This window comes from Mizuhopecten yessoensis, unplaced genomic scaffold (genome assembly GCF_002113885.1).
Source record: "Mizuhopecten yessoensis strain PY_sf001 unplaced genomic scaffold, ASM211388v2 scaffold9651, whole genome shotgun sequence".
NCBI classification, from domain to species: Eukaryota; Metazoa; Mollusca; class Bivalvia; order Pectinida; family Pectinidae; genus Mizuhopecten; species Mizuhopecten yessoensis.
In genome coordinates, this window is record NW_018408154.1 from 1,598,801 (window position 1) to 1,623,524 (window position 24,724).

The 24,724-nt window shown below is 37.0% G+C and overlaps 1 protein-coding gene across 2 annotated transcripts in view; it reads left to right on the plus strand.

Annotated features, from left to right (window-relative positions):
- The window catches only part of LOC110458547 (breast carcinoma-amplified sequence 3-like), a 39,587-nt gene continuing 14,863 nt past the window's right edge, over positions 1 to 24,724 (plus strand). For both annotated transcript variants that reach the window (XM_021510298.1, XM_021510299.1), the window contains exons 1-19: positions 1 to 142; positions 1,865 to 1,919; positions 4,258 to 4,336; positions 4,865 to 4,965; positions 5,344 to 5,425; positions 5,717 to 5,780; positions 6,281 to 6,391; positions 8,216 to 8,292; positions 9,045 to 9,121; positions 9,394 to 9,477; positions 10,527 to 10,691; positions 11,203 to 11,433; positions 11,811 to 11,904; positions 12,114 to 12,257; positions 12,743 to 13,018; positions 17,305 to 17,565; positions 18,037 to 18,340; positions 18,551 to 18,681; positions 19,216 to 19,389. In XM_021510298.1, the coding sequence (XP_021365973.1) occupies positions 75 to 142; positions 1,865 to 1,919; positions 4,258 to 4,336; positions 4,865 to 4,965; positions 5,344 to 5,425; positions 5,717 to 5,780; positions 6,281 to 6,391; positions 8,216 to 8,292; positions 9,045 to 9,121; positions 9,394 to 9,477; positions 10,527 to 10,691; positions 11,203 to 11,433; positions 11,811 to 11,904; positions 12,114 to 12,257; positions 12,743 to 13,018; positions 17,305 to 17,565; positions 18,037 to 18,340; positions 18,551 to 18,681; positions 19,216 to 19,389 (2,578 nt within the window). In that variant the 5' untranslated portion in view covers positions 1 to 74. The remainder of the gene's footprint in view (positions 143 to 1,864; positions 1,920 to 4,257; positions 4,337 to 4,864; positions 4,966 to 5,343; positions 5,426 to 5,716; positions 5,781 to 6,280; positions 6,392 to 8,215; positions 8,293 to 9,044; positions 9,122 to 9,393; positions 9,478 to 10,526; positions 10,692 to 11,202; positions 11,434 to 11,810; positions 11,905 to 12,113; positions 12,258 to 12,742; positions 13,019 to 17,304; positions 17,566 to 18,036; positions 18,341 to 18,550; positions 18,682 to 19,215; positions 19,390 to 24,724) is intronic.

The following is a 24,724-nucleotide window of genomic DNA, read 5'->3' on the forward strand; positions in this document are numbered from 1 at the left end:
CTTCGCGGACAACCCAAAACAACTAGACGTCATAACTAATATTTGTTGATATCACCTAAATTTCTCCAGAAATAATGGCAGCAGACTCACCCAAGAGGTCATCGAAGTATTATCAGAATGTCGTTCGACCACAACCGTTCAGGTATGGTAGATAAAACAAAAGCAACCAGTCTGATTAACGCATAATGTCTGTGTATTTGCTTGAAAAAAATCGTTTCGAACAAAGTCGTGTCAACAAATTATCAACAGCTGATCGGAATCATCTTCTCTAATGGCGACCAAAGCTGTCCACTTGAAGAAAGATTGCTCAAATTTGTAAACCCAAACGACTCCAATGGAGAAATTCTTTTTTGATTAAATGTAGAGTTAGAACGAGTAATTGACACGGCAGTTTTGATATGAATTGATGAGGTGTGCAAATGTCATCAGGTCGAATTTCCAGGTCACAAGCTATGAGTCGTGTAATGAACCTGATCGATCCATCAAATATACAGTACATACGCAATCTCGCCATGGCGATTGCTATGGCCATTTAAGACTTCATAATAAAACCAAATTTATTCAGATCGTATCGAGCTTGACATCATCATTTTCACATGGGACATTACAACAGTCACAGTAAATATTTAGATTACTTAACTATGTTGTAAAATTTACAATTTACGTTTTCAACACATATATTGTATGATAAATCCTCTTTTATAGTATGTGGTTTCAGAGAAAAAAATAAATTTAGAATATTACATACCACAAGTTTGAAAGAGGTTCTCAGGATTTCAATGACCAAGACTTTTGAAAAAATCCTCTTTCTGCGTTCGTACCTATACTAAATTTTAACGCCTAAACTAAAGTCCCTTTTTAAGAAATAAATGAGTACTGTTAAAGTCTGTGGTGCTGTTGCTCAATAGAGAAATACCCTAACACTATGTTTAATTATTTTTTCTAAAGAATTTGCAAAGTAAACAGTATGGTTCTAATTTTTTCATTTTTTTTCAGAGCCGAAGGCAGAAACACAATTTTTTGTTGAAATACAAAATTTGTTTTGTTTGGCTTGAAAATCAATTAAAGCAACATTGGTAGTTTCAAGAATCAGGAAAGTGTCCTATTATAAATTAAAGTCATGCACAATTCCACTTGCCTGTCATCTGAGACAAAATTTGATACAGCCTAGGACTAGGGAAATTAAAAATAGAAAGTGTTTGCTATGAAATTATGGATTGGACTAGTAGAATTTTTCAAAGTCTGCAGCTAGCACTTAACTCTCACTATAAAATTTTACACCTCTGTCATGTCATAAAACTGAAAGTGATTTATTTACTGTTGGTAAACAACTAATATGATCAGCTCAGTGTCATTATAATTATATTTTCACCTCCTTTGCGATCATTGTGTTGATAGACAATTGCCTGTGTCTATTTCAGGAGGTTCAGGATCTTGATTATTTTGTCATAAATTTTCTCTTTTGGTAGCACTGTATATTATAATGCATCTCCGATGTTTTTGACCCACCTGAACATGATGTTACTATCACTTGCATTATATCATCTATTTTAAAGTATTTCCTACAGGTACTATTCGTTCTAACTTATTTTTCAAAATAATTTTACAAAATTTGTAAACAATAATCCTACCTAACTTGGGTATTTGTAGGTACATATGATAGATGTTTATGACTCACTAGTTATAATAATCCCTCTGGTCTGTTGAATTGAAATAATAACTAAAAATAAAAAATCCTTTTCCTTTGTATTCTTGTTAGTGGATGTGATTGTTTTTATTAGCAGATATACAATATTAGACTAGCAAGGCTCTGATCATGATCTGTACATGTATTATATAATTGTGTTTCTGTATCTTGTTTCAGTGATAAGACAGTTATGGAGAGTGTGGTGGATTTCATCTCCGATGTAGTCCCACAGGTAGTGTATTGATGTAGTCCCACATGTAGTGTATTGATGTAGACCCACAGGTAGTGTATTGATGTAGTCCCACAGGTAGTGTATTGATGTAGATCTCCAGGAAGTGTATTGATGTAGACCCACAGGAAGTGTATTGATGTAGTCCCACAGGTAGTGTATTGATGTAGATCCACAGGAAGTGTATTGATGTAGTCCCACAGTTAGTGTATTGATGTAGACCCACAGGAAGTGTATTGATTTAAGAGATATATGTGGGGATAATAGAAAATGGTAAGAAGTCAGTACATCACCTCATTCAAGGAAAGGTCCTGCTTACCTTCTGTGTATGCTTGAATCAAATCTATCAGCGATGTAGGATTTAGAACAACCCTGATATGAACTAGTTTTATCTGGATAGCTGTTTCTTTCTAATCCTTCAAATGCCTCTTTAGCAAAAAAGGTAAAAAGTTGTAAGTCTTTCTTTTACCATTCATTAATGTGGAACCAGCAAAAATGTAGAACTAATGTGGCAAAAGGGTTTTGGTTATGCTAGTACTCTTTATTTTATTTGAGTAAATGTGGAAAAATCAGAACTAAAGACAAAACATGCTTCGTTTCATCAATATTGATCTAATATAGAAATTAGTACTTAGTGCATTTCCAAAACATAAAGGAGAACAGACTTTTGAGCCTCTCTAAAACAAAGGGTCAAGTCAGGACTAAAACAAAGGGTCAAGTCAGGACTAAAACAAAGGGTCAAGTCAGGACTAAAACAAAGGGTCAAGTCGGGACTGAAACAAAGGGTCAAGTCATGACTAAAACAAAGGGTCAAGTCAGGACTAAAACAAAGGGTCAAGTCAGGACTAAAACAAAGGGTCAAGTCATGACTAAAACAAAGGGTCAAATCACGACTAAAACAAAGGGTCAAGTCATGACTAAAACAAAAGGTCAAGTCACGACTAAAACAAAGGGTCAAGTCACGACTAAAACAAAAGGTCAAGTCACGACTAAAACAAAGGATCAAGTCACGACTAAAACAAAGTTAAGGGTCAAGTCACGACTAAAACAAAGGGTCAAGTCACGACTAAAACAAAAGGTCAAGTCACGACTAAAACAAAGGGTCAAGGCACGACTAAAACAAAGGGTCAAGTCACGACTAAAACAAAGGGTCAAGTCACGACTATTGACCAAGGAGTTTTCCTCAGCAGCCAGGTGCTTACAAATATAAGTAAGTTTATTACTATGTTTGTAAAGCACAGGGGGGTTTATATGTGTATTTTGACAGGGATCCTCCAACCCCCATATCTATACATAAATAGTAAATACACATAGGTACAGGGTTTGGGGGATTTATGCCAAGCCCTTGTAGTTATAAGCTTGAATAGACGGAATACCTGTATATATCTCCAAATGTTTATCATATTTATTGGATTTGGACATAGCAAGGTTTCATTGTAAATGTATACATCAATTAAAATATATCAGTATCAAATTTAACTAGACTTCTCTATTAATACAGGACATGAGTTGTTACTTTAGAAGGTAACACTTACCACACATCATTACCTGAAGCTCAAACCGCCTGGTAAATTCCATCATTACAAGAATGTCCAAATATAAAACTTCAGTAATTTGGCTGTACATAAATCAAATGACATAATTTGGAATGGTGCATTTGTTTCAGCTAGACAAGTAAGATTATATTGTTCCATAAGATATAAGCAGGTATTTACTTGAATCAGTAATTACCTCCAAATTGGCAATCCCTGGCTTCAGGTCCAATGATTGCCATAGGGGACAGAAATCCTGTGAGGTCACCAGGCCTAAGGATTGCTATAGGGGACAGAAATCCTGTGAGGTCACCAGGCCTAAGGATTGCTATAGGGGACAGAAATCCTGTGAGGTCACCAGGCCTAAGGATTGCTATAGGGGACAGAAATCCTGTGAGGTCACCAGGCCTAAGGATTGCTATAGGGGACAGAAATCCTGTGAGGTCACCAGGCCTAAGGATTGCTATAGGGGACAGAAATCCTGTGAGGTCACCAGGCCTAAGGATTGCTATAGGGGACAGAAATCCTGTGAGGCAACCAGGCCTAAGGATTGCCACAGGGGACAGAAATCCTGTGAGGTCACCAGGCCTAAGGTTTGCCACGGGGGACAGAAATCCTGTGAGGTCACCTCACCAGGCCTAAGGATTGCTAAAGGGGACAGAAATCCTGTGAGGTCACCAGGCCTAAGGATTGCTATAGGGGACAGAAATATTAGAATGCATAACATTGTGTGAGATATTTGAATAGAATGTATTGTTTGAAATATTTGACAAGAAAGTATTGTATGAAACTTTCCATTTAATTTGCAGGCCTACAGTGGACATCAAAAACAGTTTGAAGACAAAGAAAAAATCCAATGGGTTCGCTTTGAGTCATCTGATGTAAATGGTGTGTTCTGGAGGTCTTTTCGATCACTTTATCTTAAATGTTAACAAATTAGAACTTAATTGTTTTTTTACTTCAGTACTTATTATTGAATGACAGCCTGCAGAGAGTTATATACAATGTCTCTTTTAAAGACAGAATATATAGCTATCAAAATGAATTGTAATGGGGTAACATACATTCTTGTAAACTAACTATGATAAAAATTTAACCTTATCCTATTTTCAGTTTGCTAATTAATATAACAGTTCTGCTATTCTTTACAATCATACCCTGTAAACTTCGATGTTTTGTGACATTAATTCTCATGGAGAATAAAAAAAAATGTTTGTAAAATAAATATCTTGTAAAGTTTTTAAATTTCTAACAAAGGCTATAGGTATGTTTGTAGTTTATAGTTTATAGCCTGGCTGGTAAAATGTTTGAACTTCACAGTACAATATCAACAAGAAGTACATAATTATAAAGTAATTAACTGTCTACTAACAATATACTGGGTTTGAAGGAATGACTGATGGTTTACTGTTACAGATATATGTAACAACCCCGACCTGACTGTAGGAGAAAACAAAGGAATTCCACTGTTGTTAATACTAGGTTATAGCAATGGAGTACAGATATGGAACGTTGTAGTAAGTTGGACAGATTTTACACTTTAAAGTAAGGAAATATTCTATTTAAGCTAATTAAGTTCAAAAATGACATGTTCGATTCACTTATATTGGTCTGAAAATAAATATAGAAAAGTAGAAAAAGTTAAGAAACAATATTTTATAAAGATTTCAATGGAGAAGTTTGTTTTAGAACTTAAAGTGTGCTCTATAAACAAAGTGTGCTCTATAAACAAAATGTGCTCTATAAACAAAGTGTGAAACGGGTTAAAATGGGTATTTATGCATCAATTACCTTAGATCTAAATGTTTTTCAGTCAGAATCCTAATGTGATGGTAAGGAAAACTGTGTGTCTTGTATTATGTGTAATAAACATGTTTTAATTGACTTTTGCACAGCCAAGTGGTGAGGCCCTAGAAGTTCTATCTTTACGACAAGGACCAATCAAAGTGGCCCGAGTACTGCCCACACCAGCTCCAGGTTAATGTATAAAATCATCTGTTACCGCAGCTCTTCCAATAACATTCCAGAAAAGCTGACAGTGTTCATTGTAATTAGTGATACAAATATGAATAAAGAATGAAGAGACCATCAGAGATGTGCGAACCTGATAAATATCACATATAAATACCAGTATAGGAAATTAGACATACAGAGTTATCTTTAGCTCAACTATGTTTACAATGCATGATGATGTTTTAGCTGAGATTGGAAATATTTCGTTATAATTTTGAAAATATTATATGTATATTGTTGAAATGTCTGTTGCAGTGAGAGGTGATACAGACCTGTTTCACACCCATAGACCTCTCATGGCTGTCTGTGATACTTCAAGGTATGTATTATAAAACGGAATGTATCTGTTACTATCATTGATTACCTGACTGTGATTTGTATCTGTTACAATCATTGATTACCTGACTGTTTACTGTGATTTGTATCTGTTACAATCTTTGATTACCTGACTGTTTACTGTGATTTGTATCTGTTACAATCATTGATTACCTGACTGTGATTTGTATCTGTTACAATCATTGATTACCTGACTGTTTACTGTGATTTGTATCTGTTACAATCTTTGATTACCTGACTGTGATTTGTCATAGGATCACTCAGTTTATATTATTGATATTTTAATGTTAGCTGTTGACTTTTCTAAAACCTGGTCTTAATCAAATACTATTGACATTATGTAAGAACAAGTAGACATCTTTAAATATTTGTTGTTGTCTTTAATAACCTTTAGAATATATACCTGTATGTAGTCATTACCTGGTAGATAACCTGTACAGTAATAATGTACATGAGTCTATTGTGATCCTGTGTGTATTGTAGTGCTGGCCAGCCTTACTGCTCAGTTAAAATTGTGTCGCTGAAAACTGGAGATGAGGTCCATTCCCTGAAATTCCCCAGCATTCCAGTCCTCAACATCGAGTGCAATAAACGGTACGTACATTGGCGCAGTGAAACCTGTAGAAGTGAGCGCATGGTTGCCAATGAAATTTCAGAGTGAAACATTAAAATGACAGAGTGTAGGTATCAATGAAACTACAGAATAATACACATTTGCCAGCAAATAAAAAGATGTTAAAGTTTTACCGATGTATGTGTCAAATGATTGCCTGTGGTTTTGTCTGTACATGTTGAGAGATACTAAATACATCAAGAGATATAACAGTATTCTCCCCAGGTCATTATAGCTAATCTGGTTAACTTTTGCAACAATCGAATGTGATAACCTGCAATAATCTGTGTTTTTATTTTTTCATACATAAATACTGTTCTTGAGTATTTTCACAACTTGACAGATATAAGACTTGTCAGGCCAGTATTTAGTTTTGTCTATTTCGTTACGCCTAAGCTCTGTATGGAAAAATACATACCCAGATATATTTTCTAACTTCCTGGAATCCTGGGAGAATATTAATATGTAAAGGATATTATTTGATTATCTCCTTTTGTACTACAGAGAAAGGAGAACACTATATCAAGGACAATATTAAATTATCACCCTTTTCACTACAGAGATTGTGAGAATAAGGGTTATTAGATTATCTCCCTTTGTACTTTAGAAGGATTTTTTATTATCTCCCTTTGCACTATATCTATGAATAGAAAAAAATCTGCAAAGTTATGTATATGTGTGTTTCAGATACATTGTTTAATGTATACCTTTAAAATGCTTTAAAGAAATTCATATTAATGTATAACAAATGTACCACATGAACACAAGGTTTCCTTTTCTTTACAACTCATCGAGAACTACTGTAGAACCATAAAATTATTTAAGTTCTAACATGCATTTATTATTATAGTGTATTAGAAACTTATTCAGTACAAACTAGAATTTCATATGAATGATCTGTATCATATAGTTGTTGTATACAACATATAATTGTAGAAACTTAAATGAAAGTCTAGAGGCTTCAATGATCAAGTTACTGTCAAGCTGAAAACAAAACACCAGACAAGATTTATTAAACACATTACAAGGAGTATGAGTGTGTTTGTGTAAAACATATTTTATCTTACCAACCTCAAGTATTTGATGTCACTATTTTCACTTTGTGGCTATTGTCTCTAATGCAATGTCACGGTTCCATTATGTCATGGTTAGTGTCAGAATTCTGACATTTAATTTGCTGATGTGAAGTAACATTAAACAATATAACAGCATGTTTTAACTGCAAAACATGGCTATCATGTGATAATTATCTAATAACATTTTATATATTTTGAAATAATGTTCGTGTTTGTGATAAAGGAAGATAATCCATTATTGCCTAATAAATTTTAATATCATAATTTGGACACTACATAATGTGGATATCCCTCACTGACCTGTAGATTTTTATCATAGCAGGATCCAGAGTTATCAACACTTAATAAGCCAAACTTTCAAAATGACATTTCTCAAAATTGATTGCAACAACACCCATATTTTCTTGATTTCAGTCTGATGGTGGTCATTTTAAATTCAAGAATGTTCCATTTTATGTGACATAGTTTTCATTTTTATATAAATGTAATGGAGCTAGATACAACAGATTCCCGGATATCAAAAATATTGTTAATGTAATGTTGAGTAATGCACCATTCCAAATGTTGAAGTTGAGAAATACATAATTGTCTTTTGATACAAAATGTATCTTCTCTACTAAACATGGGAGGTTTTCTTTATTTGTTTGTTTTATTATTTTTTTGTCATGTGGAGATAATGTATAGTTAAATATAAATATGTTGTACATTAACAAACTTATTACTTGACAGGGTGTTAGTAGTCACTTTCCAAGAGAAGATTTGCATATTTGATGCATGTACCTTTAAGCAAAGGTTTTGGGTGACAAGTAAGTAGAAAACATGTTTATCAAGGTTTTGGGTGACAAGTAAGTAGGAACCATGTTTATCAATGTTTTGGGTGACAAGTAAGTAGGAAACATGTTTATCAAGGTTTTGGGTTACAAGTAAGTAGAAAACATGTTTATCAATGTTTTGGGTTACAAGTAAGTAGAAAACATGTTTATCAATGTTTTGGGTGACAAGTAAGTAGAAAACATGTTTATCAATGTTCTGGGTGACAAGTAAGTTGGAAACATGTTTATCAAGGTTTTGGGTGACAAGTAAGTAGGAAACATGTTTATCAATGTTTTGGGTTACAAGTAAGTAGAAAACATGTTTATCAAGGTTTTGGGTGACAAGTAAGTAAAAAACATGTTTATCAAGGTTTTGGGTGACAAGTAAGTAGAAAACATGTTAATCAATGTTTTGGGTGACAAGTAAGTAGGAAACATGTTTATCAAGGTTTTGGGTTACAAGTAAGTAGAAAACATGTTTATCAAGGTTTTGGGTTACAAGTAAGTAGAAAACATGTTTATCAATGTTTTGGGTGACAAGTAAGTAGAAAACATGTTTATCAATGTTCTGGGTGACAAGTAAATAGGAAACATGTTTATCAATGTTTTGGTAAACTCTTTTATGATTAACCTTTTTCAATTGTCAAGTGTAAATAAAATCAAACTTAAATTGGTTTTTGATAAATAAATTGCTGTATTTGTCATTTAAATTGTGTTTTAAGTAGTATGCTCATGTGTTGTATTAGGTTGCTTCCCCTGTCCAGGACCTGACCACAATCCAATAGCCTTGGGCATCAGGTGGCTAGCTTACGCAGACAAACGGGTAAGTACATGGTGTTAGGTGGCTAGCTTACACAGACAAACGGGTAAGTACATGGTGTTAGGTGGGTTAGCTTACGCAGACAAACGAGTAAGTACATGGTGTTAGGGTAAGTGAAAGTTTCCAGTCCTCTTGTTACAATACATGGGGTTTCCCTTAAACAAACAAGCTTTCAAAAGTGGAGTTTAGGTGAAGACTGGTACCTTTGATACGGGACTGATGTATCAGTTATGAAGGCAGATTCCTGTTGTTTAGACTGTGACTGTGTGTTGTAGTTGGTGCCAATGCATCAGTCCTGTGGAGGGATGTCAGGAGATGGAGCTCAGTCCTATGCTGCCACAGTAATCAGTGCAGCTAAGGTAAGTATAACTTAACTCACTGAGTGACTTTTATAAGTTAATCGTTACTTTGATGTTGTGTATATATGCTGTAGAGAACTGGGCCCATATTCATTAAACCGTTTTCATGCTCAAGCCTTGTACTGTAAAGATAGACAATTTTGCAGTATAGAAATACTTGCATTGGGTAAAGTAGCACAACAAAATCCACTTTTAACGACATTGAACGATTATACAGATGATAGAGCATAAAATGTAAAGAATTTATAGACTTCAGAACTATTTCCAGTGTGAAAATGTTCACACATGATCATTTTATTGTCATTAAAACAAACATTTCTACATGGGATTTTCTACTTTTACCGTTATATATATATAGTTAAATATTGTTAAACTGCAATCAATTGTCCAGAAGAATTTTAATATTACAAAGATTTGGCATAATATATTGAGGTAGGCCTATAATGGGAAAGTAGAAAGGTAGACAGCACCTTAGAATAAACAATTCTAGACAGTTTTGAAACGACAACATCATATTGACGTTTTACTGAAGATATGAGCATCCTAATAAGTAACTTGATATAAAATATGATAGAATTATCCACATTAAATTTATCCCATCAGGATTTAGTAAGGCCAAAAACAATGTGTGTATCGGGTATCCCAATCTACCCTAGATTTTCCTGCCGACCCTAGAAAGATTAATTTATTAGCCAGGCAAAGTTCACAGCCGCTCATTAAAAAGTACTTTCTTCCTGTTCTGGGGATGTGACCCTATTCTTGACCAATTAACAACCATTGTAATGTGTGGAAATGCATTGTAAAAATTGATATATAGCCTAATATTGATCGATGAACATGAAAAATTAAAATTAAAATCAAATTATTTGCCCACCTACCTGCCGTATTATTTTCAGGCATGATACCTGAAATACACATATCTCCGAATTCTATATGATATGGCTGCATATACTTATATTCAAATACCTAAAATTGTAGCTCTGTTAGTTAATATTAATGTGATGACAATATAACTACTGATACAATATAACTACTGATGTTGACTACAGGGTGCGTTTAAGGGCCTGACAATGTTTGGTGAGGCGATGGTGAACAGTGTTACAGGCTGTAAACCCCAGCCAGTGAAAAAGTTGGAGCACAGCTGCCAGGATGTCAATGGGTTCCACCCAGGAATAGTTTCTATCATAGACCTACAGACCATTTCTACAGAACATGTAAGGAACAAACAGACCCTTCTACAGATTATTAACTCTCTGGAAAATATGCTAAAAGTAGAGCAGGAAATAGTTGAAATCATGAATAGAAATATGCTAAAACCTGAACAGGAAATAATTGAAATTATGAATATTCCTATTCGTAAAATTTGATAAAATAAAATAATACGTACAAGTGTATGTTATAATATCATCAACATGTGATCTGTCAAGATGTGGTTTGTTTAAAGCCATGAAGAAAAATTGCATTGGAATGTGGTTGCACTTTTTATAAAGAGCATATTTTCATTTTTTAAAAGAGACAGTGATTGTAATAATTCTTTTAATATTCTGCCTTAATGAAATTTCAGTATCAAACTTATACGATTTTATAATATCTAAGTGCTTAGTATAGAGGTATTACAAAAAATCTCAGTTTGACAGAGATATATACATTAGTATAGTATTTATTCGTGGCATAGATATATAAAATTAATATGACATAATTAGTCATTCAATTTTGCGTTTCCAGTTTTGTGTTGGTGAGGAAAATGAAGGCGATGGACTCATAGCACACTTTCATGCTCATGCAAATGAACCAGTGGCCAAAATGGCATTTGATAGTTCCGGGACATTGCTGCTGACAGCGTGTAAACTAGGCCACAACTTTCACGTGTTCCGTGTAATGGCACATCCATGTAGTTCCTCACTGGGAGCTGTACATCACCTGTACACGCTGCACAGAGGGGAGACAACTGCAAAGGTACAACAAACTTCACTTTGGACAAGAACAGTTATTTGAATTCATTTGAGATTATTTGTTTTAAGATAAATCCTTATTTTTGTTGATATTTACATTTGCATCATAACTTGTGATTTATTTGCATTTTGGTTTGATTGTAATATTTTTTTCAAATCTTTCCATTTAGTCAAATAATGCACATCAATATATTATTTCCTTGTGACACTTAACCCCTCACCCAAATCTACTGTGTATACCATTGTTGATTACAACAGCCATGGCCAAGTTTAAAGGAGAGAAAAAAGAAAATATTTTTGGTAACCGCAAATAGAGCAGAAGTTTCCTGAGAAACAATCAAATTTAAAAGAAGAAATTGTTACTTGTTTTGTATGTTTTAGGTAGTAGATATAAGCTTCAGTCAGGATAGTCGCTGGATCACGATATGTACTCACAGAGGGACCACCCACGTATTTCCCATCACGCCATATGGAGGCAAGTGTAGCAGGATCTGATAAATAGGACTACTTTCATATTGCAGAATACTAAGGTTCACATCTGACTTCTAATCTGAAATAAAATTCTTGTAGGAATTTTAATTAATTTTAATTATCTGTAGCACTCCTTTATTAATATCTGTAGCACTCCTTTATTAATTTGTCATACAATGGTTGATGTCCTCTGTCGTTGGTGTATTTTTACAGGTGCAGTGTCCAAGAGAACACACTGTTCTTCGCGTGTTGTTAATAGAGCTAGTCGATTTCACAAGAGTGCAGGCCTGGACGAGATGCAGCAGGCAACCGGTCGCAGTAGTCCTGTATTGTCTGCTAGTCCTAGTAGTTCCTCAGGTACGTTACACGCACACTGATTCCCATACATACATTTGCACGGTCATTGGAATATTATTTAATATGTAACAATTACATTTGTTTGATAAAGATTAAGTATACTGATATTTTAAATTAACAGAGATATAAACAGTATGGCCCCTTCTGATACCTGTATTTTCAGGTGAGATGGAAATATAAACACTAGTGGATGCTTAGAGGTTATCATTTGACCATTTTCATATCCTCCTTCATAGACACTAAACACTTACTGATATATGGATTAGACATACTGATATTTAGATCAACAGAGAAATGCTATACTTCATATAATTAGTCTGTCTTATTATATCAACAGAGAAATGCTATACTACATATAATTAGTCTGTCTTATTATATCAACAGAGATAGATACTATGACACATACTTTATATAAGTCTGTCTTATTATATCACTAGAGATAGATACTATGACACATACTTTAACTAGAGTGTGAAATGTTACAGGTCACTTTGAGAGCTACCCGAGTCTGATGAGACAGATTGTGATGAGCAACAACACCGGAAACCCACGTCTACCACCATACCCTCACCCTACAACACTGTACGCTCTGTCACAGATAAAGCAGCCCCTCCTACTCACCAATAGTGTGGCAGGGGCGAAGAACCAGAGCCCCTCCCACTCACCCCTGGGGGCAGACAGTGTATTGAGTGTGTGCTCCCATTTCTCCACCCCACGACTGTGGGTCGGGGGTAGCACTAGTGTCACTGTAGACAGACGAGGTTAGTATGAGGTCAAGGTCACTATATATATAGATTTAAACAAGATAGAAAATAACTATATTCATTCCATAGTTCAGCCTACCTTGGTGAAAGCTGTGATGTAGACATCATTCATAAAGCTGTGATGTAGACATCATTCATAAAGCTGTGATGTAGACATCATTCATAAAGCTTGTAACTTTAGTAGAGCTTCAGTGTGGTGGGCCCACGTACAGGTCACCAATACTGCTCGTGTTCAAAACAGTAATATTGGCTTCAGTGTGGTGGGCCCAAGTACAGGTCACCAATACTGCTCGTGTTCAAAACAGTAATATTGGCTACATTTCAGTGTTTCACTATTTTGCTTTCTAACTTTACTAACATGAGATAGCTCTCAAGATTATCAAATGACAACGATTGATGTTAGTTGCACATAAATGATAAGTTAAAATGCTGACAGGCTCTTTCAAATAAAGCAACACAAGTTTTGTGATGTGACAGGCCTGTACACTGGTGTATTGTGTTGTATCTATTTGTTGTAAGGGTAAGCCTGCCGGGGATTGCCTGATTTTGATACATCAGAATGATACACTTTTTATACGCCAGTCAAATTTGACGGAAGTATTGTGGTGTGGGGTTGTCCGTCCGTCCGGCATAAACTTTTGTTTGTCCGGCAATCTTCTCCTACATTTTTCGACCGATCTCTTTGAAACTTGGTATACATTATAATCATGATATGTTGTTGTGTTTCCTTGAAAAGAATTTTGATTCAAAAATTTTGCAAAAGTTCTTGCCCTTTATTTATTTCAGTATTTGATTTTTGTCCGGCATCTCCTCCTACATTTTTCAACAGATCTCTTTGAAACTTTGTATACAATATAATAATGATATGAAGTTGTGTCTCCTATAAAAGAACTTTGATTCAACGATTTTTGCAAAAGACATTGCCCTTTGTTCATTTCAGTATTTGTTTTTTTGTCCAGAGATTTTCTTCTACATTTTTTATAGCATGTCAGCTAACCAGTCTTTGAATGATGCAGATCTTATTTCACTGTAAGAAAGTATATCACACTATATGGCATTCGACGGGTGTATATTGTTTAATATGATATATTTGTGTTTTGTTGAAGTGCGCTGTAGACTCCCTGTTTGTGATGTGACAGACTGGTACACTGTTGCAGTATGTTATGTACGTGTGTTGTAGAGGGTAAGCGTGTTACAGACTCTCTGTTTGTGATGTGACAGACTGGTACACTGTTGCAGTATGTTATGTACGTGTGTTGTAGAGGGTAAGCGTGCTACAGTCTCCCTGTTTGTGATGTGACAGACTGGTACACTGTTGTAGTATGTTATGTTCGTTTATTGTAGAGGGAAAGCGTGCTACAGACTCCCTTTTTGTGATGTGACAGACTGGTACACTGTTCTAGTATGTTATGTACGTTTGTTGTAGAGGATAACCGTGCTACAGACTCCCTGTTTGTGATGCGACAGACTGGTACACTGTTGTAGTATGTTATGTTCGTTTATTGTAGAGGGAAAGCGTGCTACAGACTCCCTTTTTGTGATGTGACAGACTGGTACACTGTTATAGTATATTATGTACGTTTGTTGTAGAGGGGAAGCGTGCTACAGACTCCCTGTTTGTGACGTGACAGACTGGTACACTGTTGTTGTATATTATGTACGTGTGTTGTAGAGGGTAAGCGGGTTACAGACTCTCTGTGTGTGATGTGACAGACTGGTACACTGTTGTAGGATGTTATGTACGTGTGTTGTAGAGGGTAAGCGGGTTACAGACTCTCTGTGTGTGATGTGACAGACTGGTACACTGTTGTTGTATGTTATGTACGTTAATTGTAGAGGGTAAGGACGCTACAGACTCCCTGTTTGTGATGTGACAGACTGGTACACTGTTGTAGTATGTTATGTACGTTTGTTGTAGAGGGTAAGCTTGTTACAGACTCCCTGTTTGTGATGTGACAGACTGGTTCACTGTTGTAGTATGTTATGTACGTTTGTTGTAGAGGGAAAGCGTGCTACAGACTCCCTGTTTGTGTTGTGACAGACTGGTACACTGTTGTAGTATGTTATGTAGGTTTGTTGTAGAGGGAAAGCGTGCTACAGACTCCCTGTTTGTGTTGTGACAGACTGGTACACTGTTGTAGCATGTTATGTTCGTTTGTTGCAGAGGGAAAGCGTGCTACAGACTCCCTGTTTGTGATGTGACAGACTGGTACGCTGTTGTAGTATGTTATGTACGTTTGTTGTAGAGGGAAAGCATGCTACAGACACCCTGTTTGTGATGTGACAGACTGGTACACAGTTGTAGTATGTTATGTTAGTTTATTGTAGAGGGTAAGCGTGCTCCAGACTCCCTGTTTGTGATGTGACAGACTGGTTCACTGTTGTAGAATGTTATGTACGTGTGTTGTAGAGGGTAAGCGAGCTACAGACTCCCTGTTTGTGATGTGTCAGACTGGCACACTGGTGGAGTATGGTAAGCGTGCTACAGACTCCCTGTTTGTGATTTTATGTACGTTTGTTGTAGAGGGTAAGCTTGTTACAGACTCCCTGTTTGTGATGTGACAGACTGGTTCACTGATGTAGTATGTTATGTACGTTTGTTGTAGAGGGAAAGCATGCTACAGACCCCCTGTTTGTGATGTGACAGACTGGTTCACTGTTGTAGAATGTTATGTACGTGTGTTGTAGAGGGTAAGCGTGGTACAGACTCCCTGTTTGTGTTGTGACAGACTGGTACACTGTTGGAGTATGTTATGTACGTTTGTTGTAGAGGGAAAGCATGCTACAGACACCCTGTTTGTGATGTGACAGACTGGTTCACTGTTGTAGTTTGTTATGTTCGTTTATTGTAGAGGGAAAGCGCGCTACAGACACCCTGTTTGTGATGTGACAGACTGGTACACAGTTGTAGTATGTTATGTTAGTTTATTGTAGAGGGTAAGCGTGCTCCAGACTCCCTGTTTGTGATGTGACAGACTGGTTCACTGTTGCAGTATGTTATGTACGTGTGTTGTAGAGGGTAAGCTTGCTACAGACTGGTACACTGTTGTAGTATGTTATGTACCTGTGTTGTAGAGGGTAAGCGTGCTACAGACGTGCTACAGACTCCCTGTTTGTGTTGTGACAGGCTGGTACACTGTTGTAGTATGTTATGTACGTGTGATGTAGAGGGTAAGAGTGCTACAGACTCCCTGTTTGTGATGTGTCAGACTGGCACACTGGTGGAGTATGTATGGGAGCCCCGACCCAAGGTTGTGGTAGACAAGGGGTCGGAGGAGACGCCCCTTGAGCTTCTAGCCACTGGATGTAGAGGGTAAGCGTGCTACAGACTCCCTGTTTGTGTTGTGACAGACTGGTACACTGTTGGAGTATGTTATGTACGTTTGTTGTAGAGGGAAAGCATGCTACAGACTCCCTGTTTGTGATGTGACAGACTGGTTCACTGTTGTAGTTTGTTATGTTCGTTTATTGTAGAGGGAAAGCGCGCTACAGACACCCTGTTTGTGATGTGACAGACTGGTACACAGTTGTAGTATGTTATGTTAGTTTATTGTAGAGGGTAATCGTGCTACAGACACCCTGTTTGTGATGTGACTGTGACAGACTGGTACACTGTTGTAGGATGTTATGTACGTTTGTTGTAGAGGGAAAGCATGCTACAGACTCCCTGTTTGTGATGTGACAGACTGGTTCACTGTTGTAGAATGTTATGTACGTGTGTTGTAGAGGGTAAGCTTGCTACAGACTGGTACACTGTTGTAGTATGTTATGTAGGTGTGTTGTAGAGGGAAAGCGTGCTACAGACTCCCTGTTTGTGATGTGACAAACTGGTTCACTGTTGTAGTATGTTATGTACGTGTGTTGTGGAGGGTAAGTGTGCTACAGACTCCCTGTTTGTGATGTGACCGACTGGTACACTGTTGTAGTATGTTATGTACGTGTGATGTAGAGGGTAAGAGTGCTACAGACTCCCTGTTTGTGATGTGACAGACTGGTACTCTGTTGTAGTATGTTATGTACGTTTGTTGTAGAGTGAAAGCATGCTACAGACGCCCTGTTTGTGATGTGACAGACTGGTTCACTGTTGCAGTATGTTATGTACGTGTGTTGTAGAGGGTAAGCGTGCTACAGACACCCTGTTTGTGATGTGACTGTGACAGACTGGTACACTGTTGTAGGATGTTATGTACGTTTGTTGTAGAGGGAAAGCATGCTACAGACTCCCTGTTTGTGATGTGACAGACTGGTACACTATTGTAGTATGGTATGTTCGTTTATTGTAGAGGGTAAGCGTGCTACAGACTCCCTGTTTGTGATGTGTCAGACTGGCACACTGGTGGAGTATGTATTGGAGCCCCGACCCAAGGTTGTGGTAGACAAGGGGTCGGAGGAGACGCCCCTTGAGCTTCTAGCCACTGGATATATACAATGGAACCTTCAAAGACCAAAAACAGCAGAGGAGATACGACCACCACTGGTATCCAACAACCCTTTGATGCAGGCCACAGAGGCTGTGACCACCCAACAACCAACAACTCTGCCAGGTAAATAACTGGTACTTTCCACTTTAATATTGTGTCAGGGTATTGACTATGATTTTAAAACCATTTAGAAACATGTAGTTATAGTTCTTATGTTACTGTACACCAGGCAATGTTTGCCTCAGTGTAACTTTTGCCTTTTTTGCACTTCCCAAATGAGGGCAAATTTATCATGACAGTGAATATTAGTACACAACATACAAAATATAGTAATGACAGTGTTTAAAATTTGAGGGCGAAATTAACACCAGGTGAACATGGATTTTATCAGCAAAGGGACAATATCTGACTGGGCAAAAGTTTCCCAGTACACAAAAGTCTTATGAGTTAGTGAAATCATACATATTTATGCTATTGGTTTACATGTTTTTATGTCAAAATATTACCTGTTGCAATAACTTCTGTTCTGGTAATATATCTTCGACTTTTTCTGTCAGCTCAACATCTCTATGTCATACATCTTTCCTTCCACAGATGTGTACACTGGTGACCTTGACCCAGTGACCCGGGCAGATTCAAAGGACAGTCTATCATCAGACCATGGTACCAAGGATATGGAGCTTCAGGAGCAGTGGTTGTCCCAGGTGGAGATTATAACACATGTTGGCCCCCACCGGCGCCTGTGGATGGGGCCCCAGTTCTCCTTCAAAACCTACCAGAATGTGCACAACACCACAGTCCTGTCCTCCAACTCTTCTGCTCTCCTCTCACAGAGTCCTGAGGCCAATGTGTCCGCTATGGACATTGTGTCTAATGAGGTTGACCTGGAAAGTCTAAAGTAAATCGCATATCATTATCCTATGTCATGGATTGCTCGTAAAATCATATGTTTATAAGTCACCTGTGGACTCAAAAAGTAGTCCTTGTCTACTCAAGTGAATTTTTATTACCTAAATTTGTATAAAAGCTTATAAATTCTTCCTTTAAGATGTTTAAAACTTCAAATAAACGTATTCAACCATGATAATTAAAATGATTTCTGCTGCAGGATACAACCAGCCCGCTCCAGTCCTGTTGCCATGCCAACAGCTCGACCAGCGTACCGACGCCTGTCAGGCAGTGATAGCACCCCACCCCCAGGGAAGGGCCCCTATAGTACAGCACTGCTTATAGAGGCTGGTAAGTCTTTTGTAGAATTCCTGTTTGATATGATGCATATTGGGTGTAAATGTTTGAAAATTTAGGAATTGAAGCAATGCAAGCTCTTTTAAAACTTTCATGCTGATTTCATCAATTTCAATATTTTAATTTTGATGCTACACTGATTTCTATAAAGAAGTATTTTTCAATGAAAAGAATGGTGTTGCAATCAAAGCACAGATTTTAGTTTAGTAATTAATCACGAAGTACAAATTTTGGTTTAATAACGAAGCACAAGGCACAGATTATGGTTAAGTATGGTGTCACAAAGTGCAGATTATTTTAGCAAGTAGATATCTTAGGTCTTTTCCATAATCAATCATACGGGGAGGTGGGAGGCACCTGTATTATTACATAAAGGATGGGGGTTTTAAAACCAGATCTACCTACAATTCCTCGTATTAGATCATATTAAATATTGGACGTGTGGTTTGGTCTCTGAAAAAGTGCCTCCTACCCCTCCAATACGGTTATTTCTGGAACAATCCTTATTAAATCCGACTTTTCCTACAGGGAGTTTTGAACTGTCACCAAACCTGTGTGATGTGTACAGTAGCTGGGCGGAGTCAACAGTTGCCAAGCAACCGAGAGGGAGTGAGGAGGAAGAGGACAGAATCAAGGAGACGTTAGCGGAGGCCATGCTGGAATCACCAGTTAAGGGAGGGGGTCCTTCTAGTATAAGTAACGGTAAGTTCTCCATCACTAATAGTGAAGCCTATATAAGCTTTCATGTACATGAGTTGGATTTAGATAAAAAAAATATATTTTATCAATCAAATCACAACTTTCTCCTAAAATCGCCTAAAATAGAAATAAGCCACAATTATTCTAATGATGATCAGCTGGGGTTTCACCATTTACACAAAAAATTAAGAAAGATGGGATTATTATTTAGAAACAGGTATAGTACACTATTAGATGGCCTGTCCTCTACATATATATATGATGCCAGATTAGTCTATAACTGATTGAGAGGAGTACCCAGGGACAAAGATAAAGTGGCAAAAAACTTCCGGGTTTGATCATATTCTCATTTAATTAAGGTGTCAATAATTATTTCTGATATCTATATTAGGAGAGTCTATGTTCTCTTGTCTTTATATAAACACATTCTATGCTTAATTAAAAGAATATAATCCCTCTTAAAGCATGTTACATATTTGGAAATACACAGACATATGATAATGTTTCCCAGTAATGCAGCGGTGGTTTATGTGCAGGATTAGTGAAGATATAAGCTTTTTGTTTAGTCATTTTATTCCAGGTTGCTGAATCATAAGTTTTTAATGGACTGGATGCGATAGCTCTGTGGTCAATTGCATAAAATATGAATTTGCTGTTGCATTAATTTTAAAATAACAATGCTAGAATATTTATGTTTAGATATCAACACAGAATATATTTAATGATCATTTTAATTGAATAAAAATTTAACAAAATATAATCATACATAGCTTAATTTGAAAATTCTGAACTGTCTGAAGAATTGGTAACATTAAACAGCCCTGTAACGCTTGTTGATGGAGAGGGTTGGGTTTACATGTATCTATAGATGAATTGGTAACATTAAACAGCCCTGTAACACTTGTTGATGGAGAGGGTTGGGTTTACATGTATCTATAGATGAATTGGTAACATTAAACAGCCCTGTAACACTTGTTGATGGAGAGGGTTGGGTTTACATGTATCTATAGATGAATTGGTAACATTAAACAGCCCTGTAACACTTGTTGATGGAGAGGGTTGGGTTTACATGTATCTATAGATGAATTGGTAACATTAAACAGCCCTGTAACACTTGTTGATGGAGAGGGTTGGGTTTACATGTATCTATAGATGAATTGGTAACATTAAACAGCCCTGTAACACTTGTTGATGGAGAGGGTTGGGTTTACATGTATCTATAGATGAATTGGTAACATTAAACAGCCCTGTAACACTTGTTGATGGAGAGGGTTGGGTTTACATGTATCTATAGATGAATTGGTAACATTAAACAGCCCTGTAACACTTGTTGATGGAGAGGGTTGGGTTTACATGTATCTATAGATGAATTGGTAACATTAAACAGCCCTGTAACACTTGTTGATGGAGAGGGTTGGGTTTACANTACATACTTCTCTCTGGAGGGGGTGTTGATGTGCAGACATTACACATTGTAACCGTACCTGGTACATACTTCTCTCTGGAGGGGGTGTTGATGTGCAGACATTACACATTGTAACAGTACCTGGTACATACTTATTAATTATGTTGGTCACAGGTAGGCTTGGTATCATGATGATATTCATTAGACCAGTGATTGGTCGGGAGCAGTGACAGAGTAAGGAGGTAAATTCTTGCCTTCTAAGTGTCAATGTTTGATACATTAATGCTTTATCTAAAAGTTGAATGTCATTTTACTCTTCATTGGTTTTCACAAGAAAGTTAGCTAGGACATGTAAGCTGGATGAAACCCTGACTGCAGTGTTTATCCTCATTATGTTACGACATGTAAATCCTGACTGCAGTGTTTATCCTCATTATGTTAGGACATGTAAACCCTGACTGCAGTGACATCGTAATACCCTGTCTGCAGTGTTGATCCTCATTATGTAGGACATCATAATACCCTGACTGCAGTGTCTATCCTCATTATGTTACGACATGGAAATCCTGACTGCAGTGTTGATCCTCATTATGTAGAACATGTAAACCCTGACTGCAGTGACATCGTAATACCCTGACTGCAGTGATTATCCTCATTATGTAGGACATGTAAACCCTGACTGCAGCATGTAAGCTGGATGAAACCCTGACTGCAGTGGTTATCCTCATTATGTAGGACATCGTAATACCCTGACTGCAGTGTTGATCCTCATTATGTAGGACATCATAATACCCTGACTGCAGTGTTTATCCTCATTATGTTAGGACATGTAAACCCTTACTGCAGTGTTTATCCTCATTATGTAGGGCATCGTAATACCCTAACTGCAGTGTTTATCCTCATTATGTTAGGACATGTAAACCCTGACTGCAGTGTTTATCCTCATTATGTAGGGCATCGTAATACCCTGACTGCAGTGTTTATCCTCATTATGTAGGACATCGTAATACCCTGACTGCAGTGTTTATCCTCATTATGTAGGACATCGTAATACCCTGACTGCAGTGTTTATCCTCATTATGTTAGGACATGTAAACCCTGACTGCAGTGTTTATCCTCATTATGTTAGGACATGTAAACCCTGACTGCAGTGTTTATCCTCATTATGTTAGGACATGTAAACCCTGACTGCAGTGTTTATCCTCATTATGTTAGGACATGTAAACCCTGACTGCAGTGTTTATCCTCATTATGTTAGGACATGTAAACCCTGACTGCAGTGTTTATCCTCATTATGTTAGGACATGTAAACCCTGACTGCAGTGTTTATCCTCATTATGTTAGGACATGTAAACCCTGACTGCAGTGTTTATCCTCATTATGTTAGGACATGTAAACCCTGACTGCAGTGTTTATCCTCATTATGTTAGGACATGTAAACCCTGACTGCAGTGTTTATCCTCATTATGTTAGGACATGTAAACCCTGACTGCAGTGTTTATCCTCATTATGTTAGGACATGTAAACCCTGACTGCAGTGTTTATCCTCATTATGTTAGGACATGTAAACCCTGACTGCAGTGTTTATCCTCATTATGTTAGGACATGTAAACCCTGACTGCAGTGTTTATCCTCATTATGTTAGGACATGTAAACCCTGACTGCAGTGTTTATCCTCATTATGTTAGGACATGTAAACCCTGACTGCAGTGTTTATCCTCATTATGTTAGGACATGTAAACCCTGACTGCAGTGTTTATCCTCATTATGTTAGGACATGTAAACCCTGACTGCAGTGTTTATCCTCATTATGTTAGGACATGTAAACCCTGACTGCAGTGTTTATCCTCATTATGTTAGGACATGTAAACCCTGACTGCAGTGTTTATCCTCATTATGTTAGGACATGTAAACCCTGACTGCAGTGTTTATCCTCATTATGTTAGGACATGTAAACCCTGACTGCAGTGTTTATCCTCATTATGTTAGGACATGTAAACCCTGACTGCAGTGTTTATCCTCATTATGTTAGGACATGTAAACCCTGACTGCAGTGTTTATCCTCATTATGTTAGGACATGTAAACCCTGACTGCAGTGTTTATCCTCATTATGTTAGGACATGTAAACCCTGACTGCAGTGTTTATCCTCATTATGTTAGGACATGTAAACCCTGACTGCAGTGTTTATCCTCATTATGTTAGGACATGTAAACCCTGACTGCAGTGTTTATCCTCATTATGTTAGGACATGTAAACCCTGACTGCAGTGTTTATCCTCATTATGTTAGGACATGTAAACCCTGACTGCAGTGTTTATCCTCATTATGTTAGGACATGTAAACCCTGACTGCAGTGTTTATCCTCATTATGTTAGGACATGTAAACCCTGACTGCAGTGTTTATCCTCATTATGTTAGGACATGTAAACCCTGACTGCAGTGTTTATCCTCATTATGTTAGGACATGTAAACCCTGACTGCAGTGTTTATCCTCATTATGTTAGGACATGTAAACCCTGACTGCAGTGTTTATCCTCATTATGTTAGGACATGTAAACCCTGACTGCAGTGTTTATCCTCATTATGTTAGGACATGTAAACCCTGACTGCAGTGTTTATCCTCATTATGTTAGGACATGTAAACCCTGACTGCAGTGTTTATCCTCATTATGTTAGGACATGTAAACCCTGACTGCAGTGTTTATCCTCATTATGTTAGGACATGTAAACCCTGACTGCAGTGTTTATCCTCATTATGTTAGGACATGTAAACCCTGACTGCAGTGTTTATCCTCATTATGTTAGGACATGTAAACCCTGACTGCAGTGTTTATCCTCATTATGTTAGGACATGTAAACCCTGACTGCAGTGTTTATCCTCATTATGTTAGGACATGTAAACCCTGACTGCAGTGTTTATCCTCATTATGTTAGGACATGTAAACCCTGACTGCAGTGTTTATCCTCATTATGTTAGGACATGTAAACCCTGACTGCAGTGTTTATCCTCATTATGTTAGGACATGTAAACCCTGACTGCAGTGTTTATCCTCATTATGTTAGGACATGTAAACCCTGACTGCAGTGTTTATCCTCATTATGTTAGGACATGTAAACCCTGACTGCAGTGTTTATCCTCATTATGTTAGGACATGTAAACCCTGACTGCAGTGTTTATCCTCATTATGTTAGGACATGTAAACCCTGACTGCAGTGTTTATCCTCATTATGTTAGGACATGTAAACCCTGACTGCAGTGTTTATCCTCATTATGTTAGGACATGTAAACCCTGACTGCAGTGTTTATCCTCATTATGTTAGGACATGTAAACCCTGACTGCAGTGTTTATCCTCATTATGTTAGGACATGTAAACCCTGACTGCAGTGTTTATCCTCATTATGTTAGGACATGTAAACCCTGACTGCAGTGTTTATCCTCATTATGTTAGGACATGTAAACCCTGACTGCAGTGTTTATCCTCGTTATGTAGGCCTACATTAAACTTGTATGTTAATATTTGTTAGCAACTTTAGTTAGAATACTGTAAAAAAAATTAGGAACAAAATCTGGTAATAGTTTAATACCTCAATTATACTTTTGATAATGTATTACACATATAAATTGATCTCTAGAAGTTTTAATCATTAATTTTCTACGAAGCCAGTATAAAATATACTCATACGGATTTCCTTAACTTACCTAGTCAGTCAAATATACTGATTTATTTCTTGTATGATGCTTAAAAATTCATTGTATGAGTTGTCTCTCTTACAATTGATTTCTTAGTGATGGGTTTATCATACACCATTGTCCGTATGTTAACAATTTCTTCAAACAACTTCTTCTTAACCACTGATTGGAATTTAACTAAATTTGACTGGAAGTATCCTTAGGTTGTGGCGATTCAAATTGTATAAATGGTGGGGCTGT